Source organism: Pyrgilauda ruficollis, unplaced genomic scaffold (genome assembly GCF_017590135.1).
Source record: "Pyrgilauda ruficollis isolate IOZ18807 unplaced genomic scaffold, ASM1759013v1 scaffold258, whole genome shotgun sequence".
Taxonomy (NCBI): Eukaryota; Metazoa; Chordata; class Aves; order Passeriformes; family Passeridae; genus Pyrgilauda; species Pyrgilauda ruficollis.
This window is the reverse complement of record NW_024523911.1, coordinates 157157-169477: the sequence shown is the minus strand read 5'-3', so window position 1 is coordinate 169477 and position 12321 is coordinate 157157. Positions and strand designations below refer to the sequence as shown.

Genomic DNA, 12321 nt, shown 5'->3' with positions numbered 1-12321 from the left:
GGTGCCGCCGTTTTTCCCGGCGGTTTTTCCCGGCCGAGCCGCTGGATGGAGCAGGAGGAAAAGCCGTGGATTGATCTCCGCAGGAATGGTTCTCAGGAGGAGGAGCCAAGCAGTCACAGAGCCATGGAATTGTTGAGGGTGGAAAACACCTTTGGGATCATCAGATCCGAGCTCCAGCTCGGGATGGAGCCGCGGGATCTCCCTGCGGGGGGATAATCCGGATTTAGGGAACTGTGTCCCTATTCAGGATATTCCAGGCTCCCGGGAAGGGCTGATCCAAGGAAATGCCGCCCAGCCCTGTCCCCAGGACAGGAGTGACAGCTGGGTTTCCATAGAACCCCTTCCAAACACAGCCGTCCATCAGCCAAACAAGAGAATCCCGTTTTTCCCAAGGAATATGTGGATTTAGGGTGATCCTTAACCCCCAAATCCCAGTTTGATTTTGGCTCCATCAATCCCTCCGGAGCTGAGCTTGATCCACACTTGGATTTTTTAGAAATCCACACACAGCCATCCATTAACCAAACAAGAAAAATCCAGTTTTTCCTAAGGAATGTGTGGATTTAGAGGTGGTCCTTAACCCCCAAATCCCAGATGGATTTTGGCTTTATCCATCCCTCTGGAGCCGGGCTCCATTCCGCCAGGACGGAGCCGGAGGGATCTCAGCTCTGCCTTCATCCAACCCCAAAAATGGCAAAGGAATCAAGGCTTGGAGCCTGGAATCTCCTTGGAAGAGCAGCCCAGAATCTCCTTGGAAGATTCCAAGCACCCGGGAGGCCCCGGCTGGTTCCCAAACCTGGAGGATCTGAACCCCTTTGGGGTTTTTTCGTCCCCCTGGTAATTTGGGGGCTGAGCAATGGGGTCTGTCCCTTCCCTCGGCTGCTCCAGGATATTTGGGAGTGGCTGGAAAATCCCCGGCTGAGTTTGGGATGTGTTTTCCCGGGAGCAGCCCCCGCTTTCCGTGGCTGCTGTAAACAAATCAATCTCTGCAGCTGAGCCCATCCCGGAGGAGACTCCAAGGAATTCTGACGGGTTTTATGCCCGAATAAATCATTCCTGCCCTGGCAACGGCATTGGATTTTCCCCTGGCATCAGCGGGAACGTTCCCTGATGGAAGTGGGAATTGAGGGAATGGATCACTGTGACAGCAATGCTGCAAAGGGCTGTGATCCCTCCCCAGCTCCAGAAATCCCTGCTAGGGCTTGGAAAAGCTTCAGTTCCAAGCTCCCCACATTCCAGAGGGGTTTGCATTCCCAAAACCCCGGGAGGATGTGGGGATGTTCCTGGGTGCAGGGAGAGGTTTCCTTCAGGAGCTGCAGGGGCTTTTCCAGCTGAGCTCGGGAAGGGTTTGGGAGGATTTGGGACACTGGGATGTTCCCCAAGCTGTGGGGTGGGAAACTTGGGAAAAGGGGAGGGAACGGGGATTGGAGACCCGGCCTGGAACGGGCAGGGAATGACCACGGAATGGGTAGGGAATGGTCAGGGAATGACCTCAGTATGGGCAGAGAATCCCACCCTGGGACCAACTGACCATTCCCTGCCCATCCATGGATCATTCCCTGGCCATTCCCTGAACGGAAGCCTGGAAAAAGCCTCAGATTTGGGATTTCAGGGCATTCTCCCCTGCTTTCCCCTTCCAGGCCCATGTCCATCCCCTCCGCTGTGGCTCCATGGCCACAAGGGAAAGCTCAGAAGAGGGAAAGGGGTTGGATCTTCCCAAGATTTCATTGGCTGCTGCACACGTTGCTCGTATCCAGCTGGGATGGATTCTTTTCCCTTTAGTGGGAATGCTCTGGAAGAGGCTGGAGTGTCACAGACCTCGGGGTGGCCCCAATCCCTTTTCCCTGCCCTGAGAATGGCCCCAATCTCTTCTGCTCCTCATTCCCTGGGAATGGTCCCAGTCCCTTCTCCTGCCCCTCATATCCTGGGAATGGTCCCAGGCCCTTCTCCTGCCCCTCATTCCCAATGAGCAGTGAGGATCTGACCTTTGGTGCTGTCATTCCCTGTGTTTTATCCCCAATTTTTGTGCCACAAATCCCAGGATTTCTCAGATTTTTGAGGCCCTGTCCAACCTGGCCCTGGACACTCCCAGGGATCCAGGGGCAGCCACAGCTCCTCTGGGAATTCCATCCCAGCCCCTCAGGGAGGAATTTCTTCCTAAAAAATCCTGGCTAGAGCATGGATCCCCCCAGGATTCCTTAAATCCTCCTGCAACCCCTTGGTTGCTCCACTGAGTAATTAATTTCTAATTAAGCCCATCCTTATGCAAGCAGTTCCCTCTCTCCCCTTTTCCCTTCCTTCCCTCTGGAATTCCTGATGCCCAGGAGGTTCCTCAGCCCTGGAAACACCAAATCCAATTGAATTCCTTATTTCCCACCCCAAAATTCCCACCCAGCCTGGGTTGGTTCCCAATCTGCTGGCAGCTCCTGCTCAGAGCTCAGTAATTACCAGGGTAATTAATGCTAATTACTGCTGGGAACAAGCTGGAATTCTCCACCCTCCAGGAACCCCAAATCTGCTGGAATATGCCCCAAAAATGAAACCGGGCATTCCTGAAAAACGTGAATTCACTTCCATCCAGATGTCCTGAATCCAAATCCTTCCTCCCTGAGCTCCGATTTTTGAGGAAGCATCCCAGAGCCCCCCGGGTGCCATGGAAACTGCGGGATCCGCCCTGGGAGCCGGGAGCCGCCTTGAGTTCCCGGGGTTTTTTATTTTCTGGGATATTTTGGACTCTGCATTAAGCAAACATTTATGCAAAACGCGGGAATGCATCCATGGAAATGAGGCTGAACCAGAGAGGGAATTCAGCGGGATGGGCTCGCTCAGAGCCGCAGATCCCGCTCGGAAAGCACCAAAAATGACAAAATTTGGGGTTTTTTTGTGGTCATCCCTGATTTTGGGGTGTTTCCTGGGAATTGGAGACGGAGGAATGACCCAAAGCCCTGGGAATGTGGAATTCCCTTTCTGTGTGTGGCTGAGGGGGATTTTTGTCCCTCATTTTATGGGGTGGGGATGAAATTCCCCATGAGGGACAGCCCTATTAAAGGGGTGGGATGATCCCCATGGATGTGTTGGGATCTGAATCCTGCTGGGAAGGGATGATCCCAATGAAGGAAACGGCTCCGTTGGGATCTGAATCCTGCTGGGAAGGGGGATCCTGGTGTTCACGGGAAGCTCGGCCAGGAACATGTGGATGTTTATCCCTTCCCTCCTTTTTTCTGGATAAAATCACTGATGGAAAACCAACAGCCGGAGTTTACTGGGCTTGTGGGATTGAGCTGAGCCTGGGAACGCCGCTTTAATTAAAATCCAGAATTCCAGCCAGCCAGAACCGCCGGCGGGGGCGGGATGCTCCCGCAATTCCCACCTGGAATGTCCCGCTTGGAAAAACACGGATTGCGTGTTCCTGGCGGAGCAGCGGGACTGGGGAAGCCCAGCCCGGGAAGGGGAGCTGGGATCCATCAGGGACACTGGAAATGCCGAGAATCGCCTGGAGAACGGAGCGGCCCCAAGCCCTGCCTGCACTCCAGGAGGGATCGGAGCCTTTTCCGTGATTTGGGAATCAGTGCCGCACTCCCAGTCCTGAATTTGAGGAGGAATTTTGGGAATTGTCCCTTTTCCTGTTTTGGTGACATTTCAGGGCAAACCCCTCCCACTGAGGGTGCCCCAAACCCATCATCCATATTTTTTATGGAATTTTAGCTTTTCCACCTCTTCCCACTCCCACCCCTCCTCCCCTCGTTAAGGGATAACGAACCATTCTCCACATCAAAGGAATATTTATCCATGAAAATCCATGCTGGGACAATCCCGAGACACTTTGGGAAGGACGGTTGGGTTCCCTCTCTCTTGGGATGCTCCCATGGGAAGAACTTCCTGGAAAGCTCCTTCCAGCTGCCGCCATCCTGAATTCCCCAGGGGTGTCAGAGTCACAGGAATGGGATTTGGGATGGATATTCCACAGGGATGGGATTTGGGGTGAATATTCCACAGGGATGGGATTTGGGGTGCATATTCCAGCAGGAATGGGATTTGAGGTGGATATTTTGCAGGGATGGGATTTGGGGTGGATATTCCAAGGAAAAGGGGGTTTCCCATGCTAAACTTTGCATTATAATGATTGTGTCCATTTTTCAGCTGGACACAGGATTTTGGGGCAGGGTTTGGGAGAGGAATAAATCCCAAAATCCCAGAATCCCAGAATGGGGAAGGCTGGAAGGGCCCATGGTGGGTCCTAAAGGCTGAAAATTGGAACTTTTTCAGATTGTGGTGATTTTAATGGGAAATAAACCCTGGGAGCTCCCACACTGGGCTCTGTGACCTCACACCAGGGCTCCAGCAAGGACACGGAAATCCCAAAAAACCCAAATCCCGTCATTCCCTGGGGGAACGCTCCATAAACAGCGGATCCTGCGCTTCCCTCCTGGAACGCTCGGCCATGAGGAGTCCTCGAGGGACAGAAAATAAAAACAACAATAAAGACAAGGATGGGCGGGGCGGGCCTTGTATCCACGGCAATCCCAGAAAAACGCTCCGAACAATGGGAATGGCTCCCGGATGGATCCTTGGCTGCGGCTTCCAAAGGCGCCGCTGGATCCTTGGCTGCGGCTTCCAAAGGCGCCGCGGTTTTTCTGCCAAACAGACCCAAACCAGGGCCAGGCCTGTCTGAATCCCAAAATCTGTACTGTGGCTCATGACTCCCTGTGGAGCTGGAAAAAGCCTTTTTGGGATTTTGGGATTCAAGATCCCCTTGGATATCCAGCAGGGAGAATGAAATTAAGGATGGGATGAGGGAGGTGTAGGATGGGGTCGTTTTCCATGGGGTGGGATGCACCGAGAGGTCCCTCCTGCCTCGGAGAGAGCACGGAAGCGCCGGCCAGCGTTGGAATTCCGGAGGAAAACCCGGCTCTGTCCCGTTCCTGTATCCCCTCCATCTCCAGCCAGGCAGTGCAAACACTCCTGGTGTCTGGCCCCACAACAGAACTCATCCCAAGGAAAGAGATGGGAGAACAGCACGGGAAACACCAGCATGGCACAAGCAGGGCGGTGACACCGAGGTGGCACGGAGGGGACATCCCTAGGTCAGGGTGTTGGAGTAGAAGCTGAAGCTCTCGGAGACCGTCTTGGAGTCGCTGCGGGAGGAGCCGTTGGAGGTCATGTCCAGGGAGAGCCGCTTGGCCCGGCCGGGCTCGTCCAGCTCCTCGTCGGCCGCGCCGAGCACCGAGGCCACGGTGGTGGTGTCCATGCGGCTGAGCTTGGACACGGAGCTGTGCGTGTGCAGGAAGCGCGCCGAGCGCAGCTCCAGCCCCTCGTACTCGCCGGCGCTGACCCACGGGCACCACCGGAACACGTGCTTGAATCCCACCCGGAACCTGGCCACAGGATGGGACAGGTGTGGGATGGACACGGGCATGGACAGGGAATGGGATGGACATGGCCAAAGAATGGGATGGACATGGCCAGAGGAGTGGGGAAAGACGTGGACATGGGCAAAGGAAGGGAGAAATAAAGCTGAGCTTTTCTAAATGTGACAAAATTGTGATCTTTCACAGAGGGGAGGAAAAACGCACCAAGAAATGAAAAATCCACGAAGAAATGGAAGACGCCCCCCCGTAAACACCAATTAGGAGTTGGGATCGTTTCAGTTGATGTTTGCCCTCAGAATCCACAGGGTTAGGAAAGACTCTAGGTGAGAATTGTGCCACCCCCACCTCTGCTGGAAGTGGCAGAGGGCAGGACAGAACCATCCCAAAAAACCCCATCCATCCTCTCCTCTGGGACCCCGCTCCGCGTTCCCGAGCTCCGCGGCGCTCCCACCTGTCGTTGAGGCAGCAGTAGATGATGGGGTTGTACATGGTGGAGCTCATGGCCAGCCACATGACGGCCAGGTAGACCTGCTGGATGAAGCTCTGCAGGTACCACTGCGGCCGCAGGTACTGCAGCGTGAAGTAGACGTGGTAGGGCAGCCAGCAGAGCGCGAAGGTGCACACCACCATGATCATCATCTTCACCACCTGCCAGGGGAGAGAGCAGTCCTGCAGCCACTCCAGCCTCGGGAATGGCCTTTGTTTGGGATTGGCCAGGAATTCTGGATCCAGCCCCTCCCAGAATTCCTCACCTCATGGAGATTGGCCAGGAATTCTGGATCCAGCCCCTCCCAGAATTCCTCACCTTTCTCTTGTCCAAGACTGCTTATGGTTGGGATTGACCAGGAATTCTGGATCCAGCCCCTCCCGGAATTCCTCACCTTCCTCTTGGCCGACACCTGCTCGTGGTAGCGGTCGGAGGAGTCTCCGGGGATGGCGCTGGCCCAGAGCGTGCGGCCGACGGCGGCGTAGGCGCAGCCGATCACCAGCAGCGGCAGCAGGTACAGCAGGACGGTCATGGAAAAGTGGTACCTGGAAAAATGGGATAATCCCTGAGGATCCAGAATTGGGAATGTCATGGAAGTTTTGGGAATGCCATGGAAGCACTGGGAATGCCATGAGAATTCTGGGAATGCTGTGGATCAGTGAGGGCATCTGTTAGAGAGGAGTTTGGTTTAAATGGAAATCCAATAATTCTGGGTTTAACCACAAGAGGGGACGGAGGCTCCAACCCTGCGGCAAATCCTGGAAAATCCTCTCTTCCCTAAAAACCGAGTCCACAAATGTGGCTGGCGCTGGCTTGGAAAACTTCCCAAATCCTGCTGCTTAGTGGGAATTTTATTCCCAAGGCTCTGGGGCCTCTGGGTGGATTTTTGGGCTCCCTGCTCCTCTGTCATTCCAAGGATTGGGACTCCAGGCCCTACTCCCGCTCCTCTTCCCGGGAGCTTGGGTTGAATCCCAGCTCCAGAGGGTGAGGAGCGGCCCCGGGAATTCTCCTGCAGGGAGCGGGGCTGGCCCCGGCCCTGCTGCTGCTCGGTACCGCAATCTGATTTTCCCGGCCCTAATTCCATTTGGGATGGCCTTGGCGGGGCTGGGTTTTGTTTGCCTCATTCCAGAGGCGTCTCGGCGGCTCCGCAGGAGGATTTTGTTGCGGTTCCCATGGAATTCCGCATCCTCAGAGCGCTGCAGGAATGTCTGGAGGAGCTGCGGGATAACGTCAGCAGCGCAGAGCCCCATTCCCAGAGGGGTCTGGGCTCCGAGAGCCGTTCCAGACAGCTCCAGGAATCCTTTTGGGATGCCAGGATGGAAAAGCACTGGGAATTGCTCTGCCTGCAGCATTCCCGGGATCGCAGCACTGCGGGAGATTTGGGGTTTGCAGCTGGAAGGGTTTTAGGATCTGGTGTGGGATGGAGGATCCTGTGGGGATCATGGGATTCCGGAGGATGGAGCTGCCACCTCCCTTTCCCTGGGAATCCCGGGAATGTTGGCAGGGAAGGGACATCCCTGAATTCCCAGGGGATCCAGGGTGGCTTCTCCCTTCCCTCAAAACCCCAAAGGGAATTCCTGAACCCTTTGGGAAGCAGGGTTCAATGACTGGATTGAATCCTGCAGAATTATCATTCCGGCCAAAACCAGGGATGTTTTCTAGGGGAAAATCAGCTCTGGTACCCTCTGCACACCAGGGTTGCGCTCCCCAGAGGTTTTCTGAAGGAATTCCCCCCAGCAGTGTTGGAATTCTCCTGTTTTCCCTGTTTTTTCTCCTGTTTTCCCTGGGAACTGGAAAAAGGACGGAATTTTTTCCTCCTGGCGCCACAAACGGAGCAGCTGCCACCGGAGCGTTCCCAGAATATCCGCTCCGAGGCCATGGAGCGGGGAAGGGCTGGAATGACACCTCCGGAATGACCCAAACACCTGTCCCGAGTTATTTAGGGCAGGAAAATCCCATCCCAGGATCTGCTCGTGGGATTCCCGAGGACTGGAGCCGCCGCCGAGCCACGAGTTCCTCTCAATCCCCAAATTCTTTGGAATATGCCATCCCAAAGCTGCCGGGGATCTCCTTTCCCAGTTTTCCCACTTTTCCAGAGTGCGGGATGCGGATCCCTTGTGGATTTAATGGTGGCGTTGTCCTTTGGAAAGGATATCCTGGGATCAGCCTTTGGAAAAGCCATGGGAATGATCCGTCCCAATCAGCGGCTGCCTCATTACAGGCTGGGAATCTGGGAATATTCTGGGATGGAAGGGGCCCCCGAGGATGGAACGGTGCCACTCTGGGAATGAGGTGACAAAGGACACGGGGAGGGTTCAGCACTGGCCACTCTTGGATCTGACACCTGGCCCGGAATTCCAGAGCAGAATTCCACAGCTCCAATTCCTCGGGGCTGGAGATCACAAACTCCTTTTTTATTCCCTGTTTTGTCCTCTTCTTTATTCCCTTCTTTATTCCCTTTGTTTATTCCCTTCTTTGTTCCCTTTTAAAATTCCCTTTTTAATTTCCTCTTTTATTCCCTATTTTATTCCTCCCCCCACCTTTTTTTCCTCAACACCTGACATTTAACTCCCCTTGGCAAACCATTCCCAGACCCTTTGGAAATTCCAGAAGCTTCCTTTCCCTTTTCCCCTTTTCCTCCTCTTTTTCCCCTCTTCTTTTCATCTTTTTTCCATCCTCTTTTCCTTTCCCCCTTCTTTCCATATTTTCCTCTTTTTTTCCTCTTTTCCTTTCCCCTTTCCCTCTTCCTTTCCCTTTCCCTCCCCCTTTTCCCCCCTGAATTCCCCCTGGATTTCCTCCATTTCCCCCCATTTTTCCTCCTTCCCACCCCATTTTTCCCCGTTCCCATCCCGTTTTCCCTGTTCCCACTCACGTTTTCCCGGACACGGCTCCGCCGGGCTCCGGCCACTCCACGAGGCAGACGAGGCGTCCCGGGAGCTCGTGGGTGATGGAGAAATATCCCTGGGGAAAGGCCAGCAGGAGCGCCAGCAGCCAGATCAGCCCGATCAGAGCCTTGGTGGCCGCGGCCGAGAGGCGTGGCCGGAGCGGGTGGATGATGGCCATGTACCTGTGTGGGAAAAACGGGAAAACCCTGGGCTTCTGGGGCTGGGAACAGCGGGAATATGGCTGGAAAGTCCTGGGGTTCTGGGTCTGGGAACAGCGGGAATATGGCCAGAAAATCCCGGGGTTCTGGGTCTGGGAACAGCAGGAATATGGCTGGAAAATCCTGGGGTTCTGGGTCTGGAAACAGCGGGAATATGGCCAGAAAATCCCAGGATTCTGGGTCTGGGAACAGCGGGAATCAGGGATGGAAAATCCCAGTGTTCCCTTTGGGAAAAGGGGGAATCAGGGATGGAAAATCCCAGTGTTCCCTTTGGGAAAAGGGGGAATCAGGGATGGAAAATCCCAGTGTTCCCTTTGGGAAAAGGGGGAATCAGGGATGGAAAATCCCAGTGTTCCAGCTTTGGGAACAGCAGGAATTAGGGCCAGAAAATCCCAGCGTTCTCCAGCTTTGGGAACAGCGGGAATGGGAGCTGGGAAATCCCGGTGTTCCCTTTGGGAAAACAAAGGATGGGGTGGGAATTTGGGAGCCGAGGGAGCTGCCAGGCCCTGAATTTTTTGGGATTTTCCTGAGGCACTTCCCACAGTGCCAGCCCCAATCCCGAATTTCCTGCCATTGTCCCGAGTGTTCAGAACAACTTCCAGTTGTTTTTCTTTCATGCCCAGGGCTGGAGCAGCTCCAGGGGAAGGAGGGGATGGAGAAACTTCCAGCAAAAATCCCGCATGGATCTGTGATGGATCCCACAAAAGATCCCACGGGGGATTTCTGGGGAGCCCTGGGTTCCCCTGGATCCTGGGAAGTGCCCGAGGCCGGGCTGGAGGGGTTTGGGGCAGCCTGGGATAGGGAAGGTGGCACTGGGTGGGATTTGAGGTCCTTCCCAATCCCACCCATTCCAGGACTTCGGGAACATGAGGCTCGTTCTATGCTGCTTCCCTGATTTTAGTGGGAATCAGGAATTCCAGCCCCATCCTGGCTCTGACTGGAACCCCAACACTGCCCTGCTGCTCCTGATCCTGGCTCTGCCCGTTCCCAATCCTGGCTCTGCCCATTCCCAGTCCTTCCTCTGCCCATTCCCAATCCCAGTTCCAGCTCTCCCCATTCCCAATCCCAGCTCTCCCCATTCCCAGTTCTCCCCCATTCCCAGTTCCAGGTCTCCCCATTCCCATTCCCAATCCCATTCCCAGCTCTCCCCATTCCCAGTCCCATTCTCAGCTCTCCCCATTCCCAGCTCTTCCCATTTCCCCAGATCCTCCTGCTGCTGGCCTGGAGCAATTCCTCCCTCCCAGGATCCTGGTATGAATTTCTGCTTTTCCTGCCTTTCAGATCCCAGCCACAAGAAAAAGAGCAATTTTCCCTACATTTGGAGGAGCTGAGGATGGGATTTGGGGTTTGTTCCCTTCCCCATTCCTGGCTGGAATTTGGGATGCAGTTGGAGCTGCAGCTTCCAGATGGGAGCCTGGATTTCTTTGGAAAACCAAGCATCTCTTCAGGGTTTGCAGGTGCAGGAAGGTTTTTTGGGAATGCTAATCCTCAAAGAATTCCAGCCCCATCCTCCCAGATCTCCCTGTTTTACTGCAGCTTCCCTGGATTTGCTTTCCTGGATTTCTGAGGGTGGATCAAAGGCTGTAGATTAAATTATTCACCCCAAAAAATAATCTCTGGAATTCATCCCAGCCCAAAGGGGCTTTTCCAGCCAATCCCAAAGATCCTCCTGGGACAACACCATGGGAGAGGAACTGGAAATATCCCGGTTTTTATTGATGATTGCCTCAATTCCCTTGGATTTTAGGGAGTGGATTTGGTGACAAAACCAAACCTGGGGCTGTTTTTAACACCCCGGGAGCCTCATCCACCCCCGCCCTGCTTCCCGCAGGGAATCCCGGAGCCAGCAGCTCCAGAAGTGCTGGAAAAGGGCAGGAACAGCATCCTCCCACCCCAGATCCCTGCCAGAATTCCCTTTATTCCCTGGGAACAGGCACAGGGGGCAGAGCCTGGCTGGCTCCGGGAACGGGGCCTTGGAAAAATCCAAAAGGCTCGGAGGGAGCCACGGACCAGCTCTGGAACTGGGATTTGTCCCGGGGCTCCAGGGGGAAATGTCCCCAAATTCCTGGGAGAGGGAAGGGACATCCTGGGGCTTTTGGGCTCCCCAGTCCCACTGGGATCCGGCAGAGCTTGGGATCACGGCCCCAGTGGGATCTGGGATCCAGCTGAGCTTGGGATCATGGCTCCAGTGGGATCTGGGATCACGGCCCCAGTGGGATCTGGGATCCAGCTGAGCTTGGGATCATGGCTCCAGTGGGATCTGGCAGGAACTAGGCAGGGAAAACCCAACCCTGGTCACTGACCTGTCCCTGTTCTCCAGCCAGGAGTGACCCCATCACTGACCTGTCCCCAGCTCCGGCCAGGGATGGATGACCCCTCACTGACCTGTCCCCAGCTCCGGCCAGGGATGGATGACCCCTCACTGACCTGTCCCCAGCTCCGGCCAGGGATGGATGACCCCTCACTGACCTGTCCAGCGCGATGGCCGTCATGGAGTAGATGCTGGCGAAGACGGCGGCGATGGGGAAGAAGTTGTGGAAGCGGCAGTAGGCGGGCCCGAAGTACCACTCGTTGTGCACGGCGTAGCTGAAGTTGACCACGGTGTTGAGCGCGGCCATGGAAGCCTCGGCGAAGGCCAGGTTCACCAGGAAGTAGTTGGTGACCGTGCGCATCCGCTTGTGCGCCAGGATGATCCACATGACCACGGCGTTGCCCACCACGGCCACCACCACGATGAGCGCGTAGGCCACGGCCCACAGGGCCACCTGCCACGGCGGCTGCACGAACGGGTTGCTCCAGGACTCGTTCAGGGAGGCGTTGAGGGGCTCCAGCTCGGCCACCAGCGGCGGGGACTCATCCATGGCCACGGGAGATTGGGGTGAGGGACCTCCTGATCAGCAGAATTGGGGGAGGGACCTCCTGATCAGCCAATTTGGGGTGAGGGACCTCCTGATCAGCAAAATTGGGGTGAGGGACCTCCTGATCAGCCAATTGGGGTTGCAGGGACCTCCTGATCAGCAAAATTGGGGTGAGGGACCTCCTGCTCAGCCAATTTGGGGTGCAGGGACCTCCTGATCAGCCAATTTGGAGTGCAGGGACCTCCTGATCAGCAAAACTGGGGTGAGGGACCTCCTGATCAGCCAATTTGGAGTGCAGGGACCTCCTGATCAGCAAAATTGGGGTGAAGGACCTCCTGATCAGCCAATTTGGAGTGCAGGGACCTTCTGGATCAGTCAGTTTGGGGACGCAGGAACTGGGATCAGCCAATTTGAGGTGCAGGGACCTGGATCAGCCAAATTGGGTGCAGATCCCTGCTGGTTGAGGGTGCAGTAGGATCAGTGCACAGCCAGTTTTGGGGTGCA

At 55.3% G+C, this 12321-nt stretch overlaps 1 protein-coding gene across 1 annotated transcript; it reads right to left on the bottom strand.

Annotated features, from left to right (window-relative positions):
* Positions 1 to 5077: 5077 nt before the first annotated feature.
* On the bottom strand, positions 5078 to 11820 carry TACR1 (tachykinin receptor 1). The gene is made up of 5 exons (XM_041471181.1): positions 11429 to 11820; positions 8729 to 8923; positions 6251 to 6401; positions 5821 to 6017; positions 5078 to 5375 (listed from the first exon to the last, which is right to left on the bottom strand). Exons 1-5 carry the CDS (start codon positions 11818 to 11820, stop codon positions 5081 to 5083), a joined length of 1230 nt encoding a protein of 409 aa, XP_041327115.1. The 3' UTR covers positions 5078 to 5080.
* Between the last annotated feature and the right edge of the window lie 501 nt (positions 11821 to 12321).